Source organism: Arvicola amphibius, chromosome 10 (assembly GCF_903992535.2).
Source record: "Arvicola amphibius chromosome 10, mArvAmp1.2, whole genome shotgun sequence".
Classification (NCBI taxonomy): domain Eukaryota; kingdom Metazoa; phylum Chordata; class Mammalia; order Rodentia; family Cricetidae; genus Arvicola; species Arvicola amphibius.
Genome location: NC_052056.1, coordinates 38,375,316 through 38,394,872, shown reverse-complemented (window position 1 = coordinate 38,394,872; position 19,557 = coordinate 38,375,316). Strand labels below are relative to the sequence as shown.

The window sequence follows — 19,557 nt, the reverse complement described above, 5'->3', positions numbered from 1 at the left end:
TTCCGACACAGGGTTCCTCTGTGTAGCTTTGGGCCTGTCCTGGAACTAGCTCATGTAGACCAGGCTGGCCTTGACCCCACAGAGATCCACCTGCCTCTGCCTCCTGAGTGCTGGGATTAAAGGTGTGCACCACCAGCGCCCGGCTACATCACTGATTCTTAAATTACAATAATCCTTATCATGGTCCTTCTGTCATTTGCACAACAAAGCTTATCCCTAGAGCAAGACTCCCTCCCTTTCCATAGATAATTTTGTATTAAAAATATTTAGTGTGTGGACACGCGCAGAAACAGGAGGGGGGAAGAAGGAATAGGAGAGAGATTTGTAAGTGAAGAATTGAAATTGGACACCACTCTCGTCACCTCAACATACTTTCCTCCATTAACACTAAAATGGCCCTAGTGTTCCAGGATCCGTTGCAGGTGCTAGATTTATTACTGTGTAGATGTATTCTGTGGGAAGTACTAAACTGAGTAAAGAAAAGAAAGACAAGTGTCTGTGGGCAGGTTAGTTTCTGAGCAGCAATAAACTCATTGTGACTTTTCCTGATAACATACATTTTCTACTGAGTGAGAATTATGAGTGCCATAAAATATGACCTCGGGTTTGGGACTATATAAACCTTCTGAGGCCCTTGATAAGCCGAGGAACAAGTCTGTCCTATGGTGGGGAAGGAAGGTTACGGCTGGTGTAGGAAAGGAACAGAAAGCAGGGAAATCTTAGAGGCAGAACTGAAAGATAGAGTTAAATAAGGTGTCCCCATTGTGTATTGAGGGTGAGATGCCTTCTTATTAATACAAATTAAAGAAAGCATCCTCTTACCACTGTGTTGTGAACATCTGGGTAGATTTATGTTAGGATTAGCTCAAACTGTTCGGTGTCAAAGGAGCACAATGCAATGAAATTTACATTTATAATTGACTTTTCTTATCAAGTGTGATGGGACTCAAAGCCACACTGCTTCTTTCATTGCAAGCCCCTTGCTATTAGAAACCAACAGAGATAGATCTCTTACATCTACATTTCTGAAGATACATTAGATTTTTTTATGAACACTCATGTGAAAGGACTGGGATTCTGGAAGTACACAGATTTCTTCCAATAGAAGTGCACCCTGTGAGATTACTGGTCATACAGGTAAACAGAAGTTATAAGTAATTGGAAAGATCTTAATGAAGCCCAGGGTCCAATGGTCATATGCCACATGGCTTCAAACAGCAGCAGGAAACAAAAACATCTCTCTTTAAACATCCAAACTTGCATTTCTCTTACTATTTTGAAGGAAAGCATGAGGATTTGGTAGTTTTGTTGTGTAATTTCTCAATACAACTATTTGACAATTCTTCTTCCATGTGATGGACTGAATGCATCCTCTCAAAATTCATGCATTGAAATTGAATTTCCAATATAATAGCATTAAATGTCAAAGTTTAAAAGGTGTTGCAGCAAGAAGACTCTTCAGAACCGAGAGACAGACCTGAACTAGATACCAAAGCTGGAGCTCGCGTTTCCCCAGTCTCTCTGGTGCCCATAGCTGTGGAAGAGAGATTTATACACTCTTTCACAGTGTATAAAGTACCTGGTTGCAGCATTTTGTTATGGTCTCCCTAGAAATCTAAGTCAACCTTTAGTTTTTCTAAGATTTGTTTATCCCTTGCAGTAACTCAAATCTAGTTGCAGGGAATACGGTAGGTTTCTTATCAGGCCCCTCTCCTCTTAACAAAATAAGTAAGGATGAAGAAATTGTCAGTAATGAGAACTGTGGAAAAAGTATGTGTGAAAAGGGGGAAATGGGTAAGAACTTGTATTGGGCAGGTAGAGAAATCCCTATGGAATAGCGACATTCAGCTGAACGCCTACGCCAGCAAACGAGATGTTCTTGTGGAATGGGGGGAAGGCAACTGTAGGGAAACTGCCACTACAGGGAAGGACCCAATTCTAGAACTCCTCTTGGGAATTGCAGAAGCTATTGATACTATTGGAAGTTTCGTTTGCCCAAAGAAATGTTCAATGGATAAGAGTCATGCATTTCACATGGAATAGAAAAAAAAAATAATTCTTAGTCAAGAATTCCATCGGTCATGTAAAAATGACAGACTACACCAACCAAGCTGAAAGAAGCCTCAGCTACTCCTAAGCAGCAGCATCCGATTGCCAAAACCAGAGCCTTAATTGGTAGTGACCTTTGAACAAGAGGCACAGTTCAGAAATAGGAGTGGGACTTTGAAAAGCTCTATTTGCTCATAGAAGGTCACTGGACTTCTATAGACCATGTCTTAAAGTGCTTCTTTGGCATTCAAACCAATGGTTCACATTTTTTTTTTTAAAAAAGAAACTTAACACTTTGAATAATTAGAGTTGATTTGATTTGTGATGTTGGCAATTTTGAATTTGCCTTTCCATTGAGATTAGGCAGTGGCTTGGATAAAAACTATAAGAAAATGGAGTTTCTTTTGCTGTTCTTTGCTAGAAGATCAAAACAGACAGACTATGATGCTGCAAAACCCGGTCTCCCAGATGATAGCAAAAGCATGGCAGTTACTGCACCAGCAGGGATGAGCCTCTGCATGCCTAGAGAGGACAGCAGAAGCATGGCAGGTACTGCACCAGCAGAGATGAGCTTCTGCATGCCTAGCATGGAGTTTTTTGTTTTTGTCTTCTATTATTCACAAAGAAATTACCATTTTTGTGAAAAATATATTACATTTATATAAAATGAATTTCTAACATAGTAAATTAATTTAGACACACTTGATGTATATGTGCATATACTTTTTTTTCTAAATAAGGTATTTATGGTTAATCGGGCATGTGGGATCTTGCCTGTAGACCTAGCGCTTGGGAGGCTGCAGCAGGAAGAGCACCACGAGTTGACGTCATCCTGGGATAAATATTGTGAGTTCCAGGACAGCTGGAACTATAAAGCGAGCTCTCAAAAATGAACAAAAGAAGGCATTCACACTTACATTGGTTTCTCTGAGATATGCATGAACTCTGTCTCTAAAAATACATTAATTAAGAACAATTTATAAATAAGTAAGGTACTAGAGAGGAAACCCTCCATAATGGCATTAAATGAGATGGGTAGAAGGAAGCGAGCTGGGGGTGGGGAGAGGAGAAATGAAACACCCAGAAGTTAATGGGAAAGAATGGAACGAAGTAGAACAGAATTAAACAAATTAAGACAGAACTAAAGCACATTCCAAATAAAACTGACAAGGCAAGCAGCAACAGCAAACAAGGTTAGACTTCAGTCTTTAAACAAGAAATAATAGTGATAACCCTTTGATTTTCCATTGGCTTTACCCCAAAACAGACTGATAGCTCTTATTTAGAGAACCAACTGAAAAGCTAATACCCAGGGCAAAGCTAGTCTTTCTGAGGCACTGGCACTTTAGTCCTCTGAGAAACAGAGCTTTTATTGCCTTTTCTACTTCCTTCAGAGGCCTGAGATCTCCAGCAGTTCGGAGGTGTGCCCACATGGCTGAAGCTCTCCCTAAGCCTCTGATTATCGCTCAGTTTCTGTCCTCTGCTATGTGCTGTTTGTTCCTCATGCTGGTTTTGTACTTTGTCCCTGCGATGGCTTGATTGAACTATGTCACTTATAAGCCACAAGTTTTCCTTTAAAAATAGATGTCCTTATGAATACAGCAAGAAGGAAGCAATTTCTCAATTACATATCCTTTAAATGAGAGCTTACACATTGAATAAGGCTAACAGTGAGAAAGACTCCTTATGGTTTTCTTCAAACTGAATTTAACGATTTTACCAACCTTACAATTTTAATTTTCTTTTTATGTCACCCCCACTTTCTTACTATAGTTCTTTGAATGCTGCCCACGCAGTGTTCTCTGAATCCGAGTCTTTCTGGTGGACTAGAGACGGCTGCATTCCAGGCTACCTCTCCAGCAGCAGCCAATATCGACCATTGCTATCAGCACAGGACTCTGCAGCCTGGCACCATTGGGCAGTGGTTCCTGCCTTCCGTGAGGGCACACTGTTCCCCCTTACTGACATTAGTCACGTCCATCTATTCAGTTTCACATGTTCCACACGTCAAGTTTCCCTCCCTTTATAGCAGTGGGTCTCAACCCTCCTAACTCTCCGACCCTTTAATCCAGTTCATCATGTTGTGGTGACCCCAACCACAAAATTATTAAAATTTTTGTTGCTACTTCATAACTGATTTTGCTACTTTTTATGAATTGTGATGTACATATCTGTGTTTTTCAGTGGTCTTAGGTGACCCCTGTGAAAGTGTCATTCAACTTACAAAGATGTTGCGACCCCCAGGTTGAGAGCCACGGCTTTATCGTGCCTCTCCCGAGGCCAAGGGAGGCAGCATCAGAATCATTGGTAGTGTACTTTTGAGTTCCCAAGGGCTTTGTTTCAGCGCCATCATTTTACACTCAACCACGCTAACATCTCTAAAGTTTCTTCTTGAGATGAATTTCTACATGGTTGTACACAGTTGCTACATAGATATACATGGTTGCTTGGGAGTCTGTGCTCATAACTACTTACCTTTCTAGGATTTAGCTAAAGTAAACCCAAATGCACATTGTAATTATTTCTATTATTCGTCATTCTGTCAACTCAGGAATTAAAATAGCACAAAGAAAACAATTCAAAACTCATTCTTCTCCCTGCTTATTTGCCCGCATGCATATTTTTATACATAGAGCTACCCACTAGCCACGAACCAGCTGCTGTCTTATGCTTCATAAGAGGCACTGTAGAAAGCCCCATCAACTGGACAAGGTCCTCTCTAGCAGTGGTACATCAGATAACAGAGTCATAGGTTCAAGCCCCCACCTACCCAGCAGACTATAACAGGATAACATTACCTCTGCTGATCCTTATTGCCAACCTCCAGATGCCCAGGCCCAAAACGACACCTGTCAGCAGCCCACACACAACAGCCACCAGCACCCGGACATTGAAGGAATGACAGGAACGCATGTTGAACCAAACTACTGCACCACTCTGGACAAATCAGCTGGTTTCTTCTTTTGTGAAGAAATTTAACCAGAGATGGTTATAAAACATGAAAAGAATTCTTCCTTTCAATGATCTGTTTGGCAGGTGTTCTCATGTTTGGAGAGTTTTGAAGTTAATTCAGCAAAATGTAGCTGGAATCACCGAATAGAAGGTGTGTTTTTTGCTTGCAGTGTGCTCATTCTTCAACAGGAGAGATCAAGTGACCAGGGTTCTCAGAAAAGGAAACCAATCCAGGTAATAAAGAAGGGGAGGGATTAGCCTAGAGGGTCAAAGGGTGAATCTCCAGACAAGAAGGACCGTGATGGAAGGAAGCCAGCAAAGAGAAGCTAAAGAGGAAGTCAGGAAGGCAATGGACCCCTCTGGTTGGCTACAGCTCAGCCAGGTGCTTCGGGATATTCACACATCTTCCTGGAGTAATGAAGAATGTTATCAAATGAGACAATAAACCACAGTAGCCACATGTGATGTCACTGCTTGCCATTTTCTTAAGGAGCCTACATGCTAACAGCTGTAAGTGGGGAATGAGCATGCCGGCACGAGGAGGATTATGAAAAGCACTAAAACCTGGAATTACAACCCCTCTATTAAGGGTTAATTTATGTGTTGGAGTCTTAACTCAAAGCAAATGTGGGGAAGTAATTGATTTGAATCGAGGTCAATAGAGTGGGCCTTGTTCTAACAGTTGTTGTCTTTAAAAGAGAAGATTTGGATGTAGATATGCACAGAAGGACAATGTATAAAGAGACACAGGGATAAGACAACCAACTGCAAAGAAAGGCTACAGAGAAAGGGTTGGAGCAGAGCCTAGGAAAGAATCAACTACAATGATATCTTCGTTTAAACAGTGGATTATGACCCCTGTGGGGTCAAATGGCCCTTTCACAGGGGGGTCACATGTCAGATACCCTGCATATCAGATATTTACAGTAGGATTTATAACAGTGGCAAAATTACAGTTTGTAGTAGCAATGAAAATAATTTTATGGTGGGGGTCACCACAACACAAGGAACAATACATTTCTGTTATTTAAGCTACATAGTTTGTAATACTTTTTTTTTTTTTTATAACAATCTCAGGAAAGAAATCTCCTATCGGAACTATGCACAAGCTTCTACGCAGCTGCAGCTGCGACTCTTGGGATCTGGCATTCCCCTCCCCTGGCCCTCTCTAGTCTCAACTGAAGTCACTAATGAGTACTCAGACAGATCATTACACTCATGCCCATTGGAGCTCTGCTTCTGGTGGATGAATCAATGCTCCGATGGGCCCTCCATTAATTTAGACCCAAGATGATTAAGCGCTGTCAACATGTCAGTACTGTCACCAGCAGGGACAAGTCCTCAAAGCAATCATATTCCCTTGGGGGTGAGAAACAAGGCAGTAATTTCTGACAAGACAGACCACAACTATTAAAGATAGCAAGTGTAATTTCCACAGAATACTCTTCTGAAAATATTAAATACAGATTTATAAAATAAATTTTACATCTAAACTGATTATCTATTTACACCTCAAAGTTATGTATTATCCCCTAATTATCAATAATACTTTCTAAAGTACAACTCTGGGGGAATATTAATATAATGTCCTAATTTTACTTCATCCTAGAACTTCATGAAAGCACATTAATATGTCACAAAATGTGTGGGAGTCCACGTGTGACTCAGTTTCTTTTTGGAGTCAATTCTGATTTAAAGAAGTCATGAGGTCAAGTTTTCCTGCTCTGCCTTTTCCAATAAACTTGAGGACTGTGAGAGACTTCTGATTTAGCCCGTGGGAAAGAGCATTTTGCCCATGAGAAAAATACTCTCTATCTAGTAGAAGGAATACTGCTGACACCAAACCTCAGGAACATCAAGATAGAAAGTAAGGCTACTTCTGAGCAGCAAGCATGTGTTAGAGAGGAGGCTGCTCACTTGAGGACAGGAATGGTCTTGTGGATGGATACAGACTGTGCTGTGCTGTGCTTTGTTCTGCGTTTGTATATAAGCAATTCCTGAAATAAACTCTGGGCTGTCTGTTTTTGACATGACCAAACAGACCTCCCGATTCTCTTCCATGTCTTCTGTCTCAGTTTCTTTCATCTGACATTTTTGGCTTTAATGACCCCCATTCTAGGTACCCTAGCTGACTTTGTAGGAGTGGGCACTTACAAAAATGAAAGAATTTAGAGACTGCTACAGAAGAGAAAAAAAAGCAAACGAATCCATGTTCATTATCTGTTTGTTGTGAATATATTATAATACCTATTCTTTTTTTTTGTTTTTGTTTTTCGAGACAGGGTTTCCCTGTAGTTTCTAGAGCCTGTCCTGGAACTTGCTCTTGTAGACCAGGCTGGCCTCGAACTCAGAGATCCACCTGCCTCTGCCTCCCGAGTGCTGGGATTAAAGGCGTGCGCCACCACCGCCCAGCTATAATACCTATTCTTACATGTCTATACTATCTACCAAAATGGCTAGAGTAAGGTACATAAAAAAATTCTTCCTTGCAATCCAAGAGATCTAAGACACAAGAAATTTAAAAATTCTTTATGCCCTTTCTGTGATACACATAGTATGCTTGTATTTTCAATTGATATAACTTATATATTACCTTCTCAGTATTAAAAATAACAATGTCCCATAAGTAATTAACTAAGAAGATGAATTATCACATATTAAAAAAAGAACACACTGAGCATATCACTAAGAAGATGAATTATCAGGTATTAAACAGAGAATACATTGAGTACAGCAGTACATACATTTTGTGTCTTTGCCTCATTAGCTTCATAACACAATGCTTTTCCCAGGGCAGAGACAAGGTAAGAGACCAAGGCAAGATGAGCTCTGTGATTATGGAATCTTGAGCAATACCAGCTCACACAAAGTTAAATGGTGTTCTACATGGAACGTCTTGCAGTCCTTAGTGTGTGCAAATGCATTGCCTACTGCCAAGTTCCCAGTGTTTCTTAACTACAGAACTCCCTTCTCAGGAAGGCCCGCTCAGAGATGCCATTCTTCAGAACATGCTATGGAAACCTTGCTTTGTGTGGAAAAAGGTGACTATTGCTGAAGAGGATGACTCCAGTGATGGATTGTGGAGCCCATGGTTACCCTACCAGGATGACAGGCTTTTTTTTTCTTTGCAAGGTTACACACATTTTGAAGGGAAGGGAGCCCAATGGCTGGAAAACTGAGTTTGGTGGGGCATAGACACTTTTCTTCTAGTTGGTGGATGTACAGGAACCCTAGAATGCTGCAATGATCATAGTCTCATATGGTCGCCCTTATTTGCTAGTAACACTAGAAATTTGTGGGATGGAAAAAACCCTAGGCATACAAACTCAGATGTTTGCATTCATATAAAAACATGAATAATTGTAATTAAATACACCAAAATGCATAAACAATCACTCTTATGTTTTGGATATGAAGTATCTCTTCAACACAGTTCATTTATTGTAAGGTTGGTCCCCAGGTTGGTAGGTTCTGAAATGGTTAAGAGATAGAGGCTAGCCAGAAGAAGTAGGTCATAGGAACATATCCTGAGATCTATATCTTGTCCTGCCCTCCCCCTCAGTCTCTCTTTTTCTTTTTCTTCTCTCTTCCATAAGGCAAAGTGACTCCTCTATTACAAATTCTTGCTACTATGATGCTCTCCCAAGACACATGGGACAAAAGCAAACAAACAAAAAACAAGCAACAACAACAACAACAAAAATCCCATGGACTCCTTCAGAAGCTCAACCAAATCATGTCTTTCCTCCTTTAATTTGTTTGCCAAAGAGTCCCTCACACAGTCTCAAAAGTCACCAACACAATCACTGTTTTCTATGCACACAAGTCAAGAAGACAAAGAAGAAAAAAGATAAATGGGAAATGACTTATTTATTAATTTATTCTACTCAAAGCATACATTGTGGTGAACATGTGGATAATGATGAGACAGAGGGACAAGGTCTCGGTTGTTACACAGCTGCCACTCAGGGAGTTTTGGGTTGTGTTTATGCTGTCACTAATTTGTTTCATGGCCTCAAATAAATCACACAAAATCCAGGTCTCCATGTCTTCATATTTTAAATAGCCACATTAGACCTCTCATTCCTGTGGATTTTAGTCATAAAGACTTGATCTGAACAAGAGAAAGGAAAGTGTTTATCATGTGTCAGAGGCCCTGTGACTCGGAGTGGGTGTCAACGATAAGTAGAGTGGCGTGAACGTCTATAAAAAGAAAACTAGCTTAAGCTGCCATGCCCAAACCAGAGTGAAGGGTCATTCATGTGCTGAGGACAAGTAAGCTAATACAGAAGGTCAGTGTCAATTAGGAGAGACAATCTCTAGAGGCTGGGTTATACAGGCCATATTCCTACATGGTATGGCAGTCAAAATTCTGAGCGACCTGGCAAGGCTCAATTTGCACCTTCCACTCAGAAGGTGGTCACCTAGCCTTTGATAGTGAGACAAACTGACATCATCCAAAGTAACTGGTCAGGATATGCTAATGTTGTTCTGCTCCTTCTGTTGTAATTTAGGAGGTTGCCTGGGGAAGCCATGTTTTTTCGGTCTACATGACAGAGCAGGCACAGGTGTGGATGTGACCAAAGCCATTCTCCCTGTTACCTAGGAAACAGAATGTTAATGAACTTCCCCCTCAGTTTAAGTTTTGATATAAAAGTTGTTTGGAGAATAAATGCAGGTGATTTTCAGGATGTGAACTCAGGATTTTATGAAGGATCCCTGAAAACTCCCTCCTGCTAAAGTCATGAGAGTTGTGTTTTCATTCCCACACCTCCACTCTGGGACAATAAATAATTTAGGTCTTGGCTGGTCCTGGCCCCGACAACAATCAATTTGGGACACTAAATGTGGCAAGTCAGAGGTAGAAAAGGAAGAATAGGACGCCGCTTGTAGATCAAGTCTCCCTTCACAGGCGATGACTCAGCAGGCAAGTAGGAGGCTGAGTGAGGAAGATGTCTGCAGTGTGGTGGATTTGGCTAGGGCATGTGTAAGGAGCAAGGGCTCCCACACACGGATGTGGGCGGCAGAAACAACAAGAGTAGTTGCATGTAGGGTAATAGGTCAAACAGGCAAGCATCTGAACAATGAAGCCAACTACTCCTTCTGAGCTTTCTGAGCTGTGTAGGTTTTGTTAACTTCCTGAGTTGTGGAGGTTTTGTTGACTTCCTGGGTTGTATAGGTTTTGTTAACCTCCTGAGTCTTGTGTCTGTACTGTTCTTAGGAGGTAATGTTGAGATAAAATAACTGTAAAGCACTGTCTATCCTATTGTTTGTAGCTCTCTGGAGAACTAATACCAGGAATACTTTGCAATAAGTATCAGGCATTTTGAAAGACAAGAGGCCCATGAAGCCAGAAAGCTTAAAAAGCGTATGAAAATCAAAGGCACTGGAGGAATCTATGATTTAGATAGAGAGCAACTGTGTTGGTTTGCTTTCTGTTGCTATAAGACAGAACATGATCATGACCAAGACATGGGGAGAAATTAGCTTTATTTTGACTTACAGTTTCAGAAGGATGAGAATCCATGGTGGTGGAGCAGAGGCATGGCAGCAAGCCACAGGCTCAGACGCAGAGCAGTTACAGGAAGCTGAGAGCGCACATCTTCAAATATCAGCACAAAGCAAACAGCTAACAGGTGCTGGGGCAAGATTATATGCACCCAAAGTCCGGCCCCAAAGATGGACTTCTCCCAGCAAGGCTCTCCCAAAGGCTTCACAACTTCCTTACGACCAGCTGGATACCATGCATTCAATTATGGGAGCCTACAAAGGGCATCTTTCATTTAAACAACCACCACTGCTATATTAAAGGTACCCAAAAGCATGCAGACATCACTGATCAAGAGATGATTTTCACCACAAGTGCGGACACTACCTCTCTGAGGGCTGTTTTAATGACAGCAGGACACACTGAGGAAACACATCAACTTGCTGGAACCACAAAATGGTAGAAGTGTATAACCAAACCAAGCTTCCAAAAAGTTTTGCATGAAAGATGATGCATTTCATGGTTGGTGATAAATCTGGGGGATGATATCTTTATCCTCGATATTTACTGAATACCCTCAATATATTATTTCCCAGATCAAATGCACGCTTGTCTTCTGACATCTAAATCATTAAGTTCAAAACTAATGTTAAAGCAATGGGAATCTATCAACTTCTAAGGACGCTTTAATGAAATATCATAAGTTGAATATCTTAAAGGACAGAGATTATTGCCTCAAAGCACTTGAGACTAGAAACTGAAGATCTTGGTGCTGGACAAATCGTGTTCCTTTGGACGGTGCTAGGCAGAGATCTATCTGGTCTTTGTCTGCCTCCAAGTGTCTGGTGTTTGCTGTCAATTGTTGCTGTTTTTTAATTTTTGACTTGCAGGTACATCACACTGAAATTGATCTGTTTGATCACATGATCTTCTCAATCTCCCATAATTTTCCCTTTCTATAAGGACCTCTGTCATATTGAGCTGAAGGTTACCTTCTCCAGTGAATATAGGTTTCACCATACCTAAAATAAGGTGACACTCTGAGGTATGTGGGTGGAGGCTAGGTCTTCAAAATAGGAAGCAGAGGAAGTTGGGAGACAATTGGATCTATAACAGTGGATTTCTGTATTTAAAAATTAAAATATAAGAGTTTTTAAATTAGTCTAAATTTTACCTCTATATTTAAGCAATATTTTTATTTAACCCTTGAGAATTGTATATAAGTATTTTAATCATACCCATTCTCTAGTCTCCTTCTCCAGCTCTTCCTAGAATCCCCAACTTGTCTCCCACCAACTCCATGCCTCTTTCTAAACCAACCGTGGTGGGTTAGTGCTACACATATGCCCATGGGTATGGGGCCATTCAGTGGAGCATGGGCAGCTTACCCTGGGCCGTACTCCTGAAGAAAAGGTACCGTCTTTGCCCCTTGAAGCCATTGACTGTCAACAGCTATTCAGCTAGGAGTGGGGCCTGGTGTGCCCATCTCCAAAATCCATACTGGAACGCTTCTCTGATTTGACATGTGCTGGTCTTACGTAGGCAGTCACAGGACTGTGAGCTCAGGAGTGCAGTGGTCCTGCTTCATCTAAAGATTGATGGTAGTCTTCCTTGGCCTCCGATTACTTCACGCTATCTCTCAGCGCTTTCTCTGTACTCTAGGGTTTGGTGGGGTGCACAGTGAGGTGATATAGATGTCTGTTTAGGACTGAGTACTCTGTAGTCACCTTTTCTTGAGACTTTGTATTAACTGCCTCTCCCTGCAAAAAGTAGGTTTTCGGATGAAAGCCAAGAGTTGCACTAACCCATGGGCATTGAAATAGGAGGGGGTTTTATACTGTCACTTAGAAAAATGATAGCGGTAGGACCTCCCTTAGGTCGTATGACCTCCTCAGCTACAGGTTCTTGGTCTGGTTTATACTATTACACATGAATTATGTCCTGTTTGAAATGGGCCCATAATCCAACCATAAAAGCAGTTAGCACCCATAACATTAATGCTGCCATCGCACGAATGGCATATTCCATCTGGCTGGCTGTTAGTGTAGTTTACAGGAACAGACTTGGGTCAGTCAGATTCTTAAGGACTTTTCCCCCTCATCAGCTTGCTAGCACCTTCTGGAGCCATGAAAGCTAGCCAGCATGGAGGAAACTTCCAGATCATTACTAGCTTGAAACGTCCGTGTCCTGTCACAAAAGCATCTTCAGCAACAGACGGGTGGGCCACCAAGAGTAACAGCAATAGCGGATGTTGTTTCAGTGAACTGGGTTGTTTGGATTTAGGAGGAATTTCCACTTATGAGCGTTTTCCCGCACTCTACCACTAGAGGGAGCATCATTACTTTTGTCCTTTCCCCTGGAAATCCTTTTAGGCCTCATCCGCTTACGATTGTGTAAACCCATCAGAACATCAGATGTGCAATTTTTTGCACTGGAGTGGAAATTGATTTTTATAATTCTTTCTTAAGTCCCTGCCTTTGAAGGGGTGGGAAGTGGAAAAGCAAGTGGTGGAAAAACGGATGTTTCCCAAGCACCGCTGTCCTCACCATCTCTCTCCCGAACCTCTGGTTCAAATGTCAGAGAAGTCGAAGCTAGCTGATGGCTTTCCTTTTGAATCGGATACAATGGAACAAGTTCCCCTAAGAAATAGCAGCCCTCATAATTCACTAGGAACCTTGGAAGTGGAAGAGCGCCCTCTTCTGGTGCTAGACGATGTTTCCTCCTGTGAGTGAGCCTGGAACGCTGAGAAATTTTTGAACCATCATCAACACTGATTCTGGGGTTCTTTCCTAAAGGCTAGTGGATGTTGGTGAATTGCCACGTGTGATGTTTAGACTTATTTAAGGCTGACTCAGAGGGAGGGGGTGACCCTTCCTTGTCTCAGGTCCCAGTGTGTTTAAGTGTCCTCTAGATCTCCCTGTTCTAGGGTACGATGAACCCTTAACTCTGGACAAACAGCTAAGGATTTTAAAACATTGTGCTCTTCTCACATCCCTCCCCCCCCCCCCCCCGCCCCGCGAAGCAATCGGGATAGAGGGCCCTACACCTTGCCTGGGCAAAACAGTAGAGTTGTCCCTGACCATATGAGCTAGCGGACCCTGATCTTAGGGCTGGAGAACAGGAGCACTGACCCCAGTTGTAGGCTGCATTGGGTGAGCTATCCAAGCTGTGCTGGAGAGTTCAACTGCGCAATGACAATGAGGGAAAGCGAATGAGCCGACAGCACAGCTACCACTTAGGTCCAGAACCAGGGCTATGAGCTGGACCACCCCAACAGCCACCGAATCTGTGAACTGTTGGAGCAGCCAAAATAGCAGGATCTCCATGACACAGGACGACGACAGGATATCCAAGAGGAGCCGCAGTGAGAGCCCATTATCTGTGGGGTGGTGTAGCAGAAACCAGAGGCCTGGAGCCAGACCAATGACTTGTGGCAAGGAGCACTTGCGGCAAGTAAAGATGGATGGACTCAAGGGTCTGTGTGTCTCAACGGGCCACACTCCAGCTTCTGCAACAAGAGTCTTCTTTCATTGTTCTGGTTTTATTTTTGTTTTGTTTCTTTGTTTTGTTTTTTTTTTTTCTTCTTTTAACTTTGGTTCCCTTTGGGGGTGTTGCAAGGGCAGAGGGGGCACTTGAGGCAGGGAGATAAGTGGGATCAGAATGCATCATGTAAAATCCATAAAGAGTCAATAAAAGTAAAATTAAACAAACAAAAACCCTAGTGTGTTCTTGAGAACGGCACAAAGGAGACACTCTTTCCAAAAGAGATTGCTCTTGTCTGTCCTGTCCCGTGGTATTAAAGAAACCTACAGAGATGAGCAAACAGAAGCTCACTCATAAGAAGAAAACCTCTTCTCTGTTGGGAACTCCAACTCAGTGAAGCTTCCCTAATGCATTTCTGTGGGCTAACAGCTCCCAATATAATAATGCCACCTCTGTTTGCTCTCAGTCAGGTCACCCTGACAGTCTTTGCCATATGCTGCCACCTGACTTGATGTTTTGCAATATAGCTGCTGCCTTTGTCCATAGGACAATATTTGTTCTTGCTCTCTTATGTCTGCTCTTTGTTTACTGAGTGCACACTTTCCAAACTGGAAATATGGATATCACATATCGTTTTCTGGACCATAGGGACCATGAGCTTTTAGGGACCACCTTCCCTTCTGTGCCCATAGGGCCTCTCCACTGTAAGTGGTCAGAAGATTCCTTAGCTGAAATAGCGGAGAGGGAGAGTATGGTCTTCTTCAGCCCTACGGAGTTGTGACAAGGAGCATTTTATTTCCAATGACAGAGGTTGGAAAGTATGCGGCTCAGAGTTGGCTTAGTCTCTGGGCTTTGGAGATAGTGACGGGAGAAGGAAGTTTGCAGTAGCATGTTGCAAACACAGCCTTAAAGAACCTTCAAAACTAACCTGAGGCAGGTGGCAGGAGGGTGGTTAATAAAATACAGATAAGGAATTAACATGGTCAGTTGTTAGGTTTGGAGTCCAATATAAGGCATAGTTGTACAACTAATTACACATCAGGCTAAGACAACTTAATTTTAGATCTCAGCATCAAAACTCCGAGTGTAGTGCTAATGAACTTAGGCTCTAAGAGACAAAGGGAACATGGAGCTATATCTAAGCAGGGAATAAATTGTTCCATCCTAAATTGCTACGGCCTTCTGTTAGTTTCATGGCCATATCCCCTGTATGTTTTGGATTCAATGCATTTTGCCTCAGACCCAATCCACAAATAGGGAGTGGTTTCACCTCCACTTCTAGATATTTGTCAAGCCTTCCTCCACACCCTTTCAGGACATTTGATAACAGGCTAGTAGACTCAAAACGAGGAGATGAAAAACATAAGGATCAATTTATTATTTTCATCTTAATATTTGTCTAGTTATAGGCTCTCTTCTGTAAGTCACCTACACCTTCAACATGTATATAGACACCGCTTCAAGCCAGTTAGTGCTGTAACTAGTGAGAGCTAGCCTCTTCACTGTAGAATTTAAAGGAGAGTGCTCTACAAGCCATCGAGATATATCCCTTTAATAGATGAGAAGTTAGCGGTCCTGTCAGACAGGAAATGAACATGTGGAGAATGCAGGATTACATCAAGTTCACCAGTCTTTATACCTCAAAGATGGTAGGTACATTTAAATCTCATATTTAGATACACGTGTGTGTAATTGTGATGTTTTCCCCGTCATCTCAATTCCGGGTGCTTTGTGCGCTGCGACATTCTGAGAGAATGATCTCTGCATCTGCCCTCCTGTAGGCTGCCAGAGAATCCCAGAGCAGCTAACAAGTAAAGGTTCCATTAACCATTATGCCCACCATCACCCCTAGAGCATTTGACATCCACAGAGCAGGAGATGAGGGTCGGGACCAGGCTCTCCTTGTAGCTCCTCTTGGCTTCTGTGTAGGATGAAGAAGAAGGGTCTTCTGCATAAGTCTGTTCTCCAGGGAAGCTTGTCACCTTTAGGCCTAAAATTAGTGGCTAAGCAATAATGGAATCTCGAGTGACATGAAAGGCTGCAGGGCTGGACTGGACAGTACACTCTCTATAAACAGACGGTTGGGACACAACCTGTGTGACGGATTTGAGACTTGGCACAAACAGAATTCAGGTTATGTGCTATGAGAGTCATTGTTAAGGGCCCTGGCCCATTCGTTACCTTTGGCTTTAATATCTCATAGACATTGTCTGCCATAAACAAACTCATTTCTTCACAAGTTCATTTTAGCATAGAAAAGCCATTGAATAAAGAACAGAAATAAAGGGATCACAACCATGACACTGGTGCCCCGTGTTAAAGGATTGTCAAAGACATGTGCAGAATTGTAAATGCCTGTAATTTTAAAATAATTTTGTCTGTTCAGATTTATAACTGTTTTACAAATGTACAATTGATTAATAAATTTGGGATCATAGTTCTACAAAATCATACCAGATCCATAACACTATTGGTATATTCATAAAGACTTAAATTTCTTCAACTTTACTAATAAGTTTAACAAACTAGGTCTATGAAAACAATAAAGGCTTAGGAAAATTTGTCTGTTGGTGAAAATAAAGATATGTAAAATATTTAGTTGGTCGCTACAAATGAATTTGAAGGTTTAAAAGAATTTATTATTTAAGTCTCAAAGTAAACCACTTAAAACTTGGGGGTTAAAATTTTCTGTGCTTAAAATTGGAGCAGCAGAGATTGGGAGTGTCAGGCTACTGCCCTTACCGTGTTTGGGAAAGGCTCCAAGTTAAATCCTCACCAATGCAATACTAAAATAGAAACAGATGTTTTCAAATTTAATTTCAAAGGACTCCATTTTGAGATTTTTTTAAAGTAGCTGAATCTAGAAGCCTAATTATTCAACCCATTAAACAGCTCTTGAAAGCACACGATCCCTCTACACGACCTTTCCCTTGACATTGATTTTGTGGAAGTTCGGATTTTCGTATGTCTATCCTCTATTCTTTATCTGACTTTAACAGAATACAAACTTTTGGGGTTTATTCCCCATGTATATTAACTTTTATCAGTTCTAGCAATCATTTACTTGTGCTTGAGAGAGCTCCGTCCTTACTTTGATTTCTGGTTTTTCCTGTAATACAGTGAATTGCGACCTCACCTAATTAATCCACATTCAAAGGAGAATTAGCACCTTGATAGTCTATAGCGATGGGGTGATATCAAGGCAAGCACCTTGATAATCTTTTATAGTGATGGGGTGATATCAAGGTTAATAAAAGTACAGTCAGGATCTGGCCTCCCATTTCAAGATGCAGTAAGGGCCGCCATTGCTAGGGTGAGGAAATTGGGAATCAGAAAGAGCATGCATGGAAGAGCTGGTGCCCCGCCAACAGCATAGGTTACCGCTCCCCTTGCTCACAGTTCTGTCTGCACAGCCAGTGCATCATTCCTGCTGACTGATTTCAAGGGTTTCTTCTCTGGTTTATAATGATGTAGCCTGAGATACTAGTGAAGGAGATACAGCAAAACTTCAGAAACTAAGCCTTCAGGTTTGAGACAGCTAAGGCAACACAGGGAGTAAAGGGGGTAGGATTTCCATCTCTGTCCTGTCTTTGATGAAGTCTTGTCCTGGCACAGTCTAATCCTTTGGAAACATACACACCATAATTTCACATAAAGATGGAACATGGGTACCATCTTTCTTCATAAAAAGACCTCTGGGGAAGGACCCTTGGGAAAATGTCAGCGATGCACCTCCCCATTCTGGGTTCTCCTTCACAGATTTATCTTTCTTCACGTCACTGATTGCCTTGATTTGTAGTTTTACATTTTACTTTGTTGTTGCCTGGTTCTCCCCCAGGAATGTATGTCTGATGGAGACAGCAACTCTGGCTTGAGCATCATTCTGTTCTTAGCTTACTGAACACTTCCTAGCCTTTGGAAATGGAATGACAAACACCCGGTGAATGAATGCCCCCATTTCTATCCACTCCACAGACTGATAAACATGACAGAGCTGCCTTTCCTCATCTCTCCCTGTGATCTAGAGTAGAAACCCTTAATACTTTTTGTTATATTTGTCATTATTTTGGACAACTTTCTGAAATAGATTTTTTGATAAACCAAAATCTTTATAGCTTCTACGAATGGACTGAGACTTCCTGGCACAGGATGAAGGAAATACATAAAAGACTTTCCTATTTGAGATCCCAGTTAGTAAAATATCTAGTAAGATTTTTTCATGCTGTTCCAAAAACAGCATGAAACAGTATTCACAAAACACAACCTCAACAGTATAGTCACACAATTTTAGGAGCCAAGCGAAACATCCCCAGACTGGTCCAAGACCCAGATGTTTCGAGAACTCCGAGTTATATCTTACTTATAGTCTCTGGGTTTGAGCCTGGAGAAGCAGTGATCTCTGCAGCTAGATATCAGTGACTTCCATCTCAACTAACTGCAATTGACTTGTTGATCTGAAACTCAAACGTGACAGTCACCGAAAATGTTGTTAGACTAGAAAAGGACCCTTAACTCTGGACACACATGGGTAGAACATGATCCCCAGAGGACCATGACACATTGGTACCGCATACTTCAAAGTGCTCAAGACACACCTTTGGTCACTTACGTCTGTCATTTTAAAAGCTGTGTAACAAAATGAACACTCCCGGTTCTTGGGCCTGAAGAATATAATTTTCTCTCTTTAGGACCCCTGTACTGTGTATATGATGGGGCAGCTTCTAGGCTTGTTAGAGTTCTGGAAAGCCAGGGAGCCTTCCGGGTTTCATCGTCTGTGTTTCAGCTGCGAGGGCACAGAGGCCATGTCACTTCCTCGAAATTTAGCTCGTCTCTCAGGATTCCTGCGTCCTTTCCTTCTTCTATCACAGCAGGCCTTTCTGTGTAACACTGTGTTGTTAGTTCTCCACTTGCTATCATTTGAGATTCATAAAATGTGATATTAAGAAAGGGTCCCTGTGTTGTGGAGAGGGGTTAAGAGTAGAGTCAGAATTATATGAATATATATATATATATATATATATATATATATATATATATATACATATCTCACCACTGGGAGATTCTTGGCCTGCATAGCACAAGGCCCTGACTTTTTAGCCTAGGATTATATGCAATGGTTCTCAACCTTCCTACTGCTGTGACCTTTAATATAGTTTCTCATGTTGTGGTAACCCTGATCATAAAATTATTTTCATTGCTACTTCTTAACTATAATTTTGCTATTGTTATGAATCATAATGTAAATATCTATGTTTTCTGATGGTCTTTTGGGGGGGTCATAACTCACAAGTTGAGAATCACTGGTATAAAGGCATGTTGTTTAATCTTTTATCTGTTTAACAGAGAAAATGGCATGGTGGTCATGCTAGGCTATGCTAATACCACAATGCCCCTTTCCTAGTCTCCAACATCTTTGAAACCATGGATCTTAATGTCATTCATTTTTAGAAAGCTCACCGGAAGACTTCTGGTCTGCCTTTTGCATCAAGCTTTCCATATAAATGTCTCAAAGAAAGGGAATTCTGTACGTGCAGGTTTTTCTGTATCATGTAAAGGTGAGATATATGTCAATAAAAAAATGAGGA

At 41.5% G+C, this 19,557-nt stretch overlaps 1 protein-coding gene across 2 annotated transcripts in view; it reads right to left on the bottom strand.

Annotated features, from left to right (window-relative positions):
* Nucleotides 1-5,128, bottom strand: part of Adgrg7 (adhesion G protein-coupled receptor G7) — a 60,631-nt gene extending 55,503 nt beyond the window's left edge. For both annotated transcript variants that reach the window (XM_038346302.1, XM_038346301.1), the window contains exon 1: nt 4,848-5,128. In XM_038346302.1, coding sequence (XP_038202230.1) covers nt 4,848-4,962 — 115 coding nt within the window. In that variant the 5' untranslated portion in view covers nt 4,963-5,128. The remainder of the gene's footprint in view (nt 1-4,847) is intronic.
* Between the last annotated feature and the right edge of the window lie 14,429 nt (nt 5,129-19,557).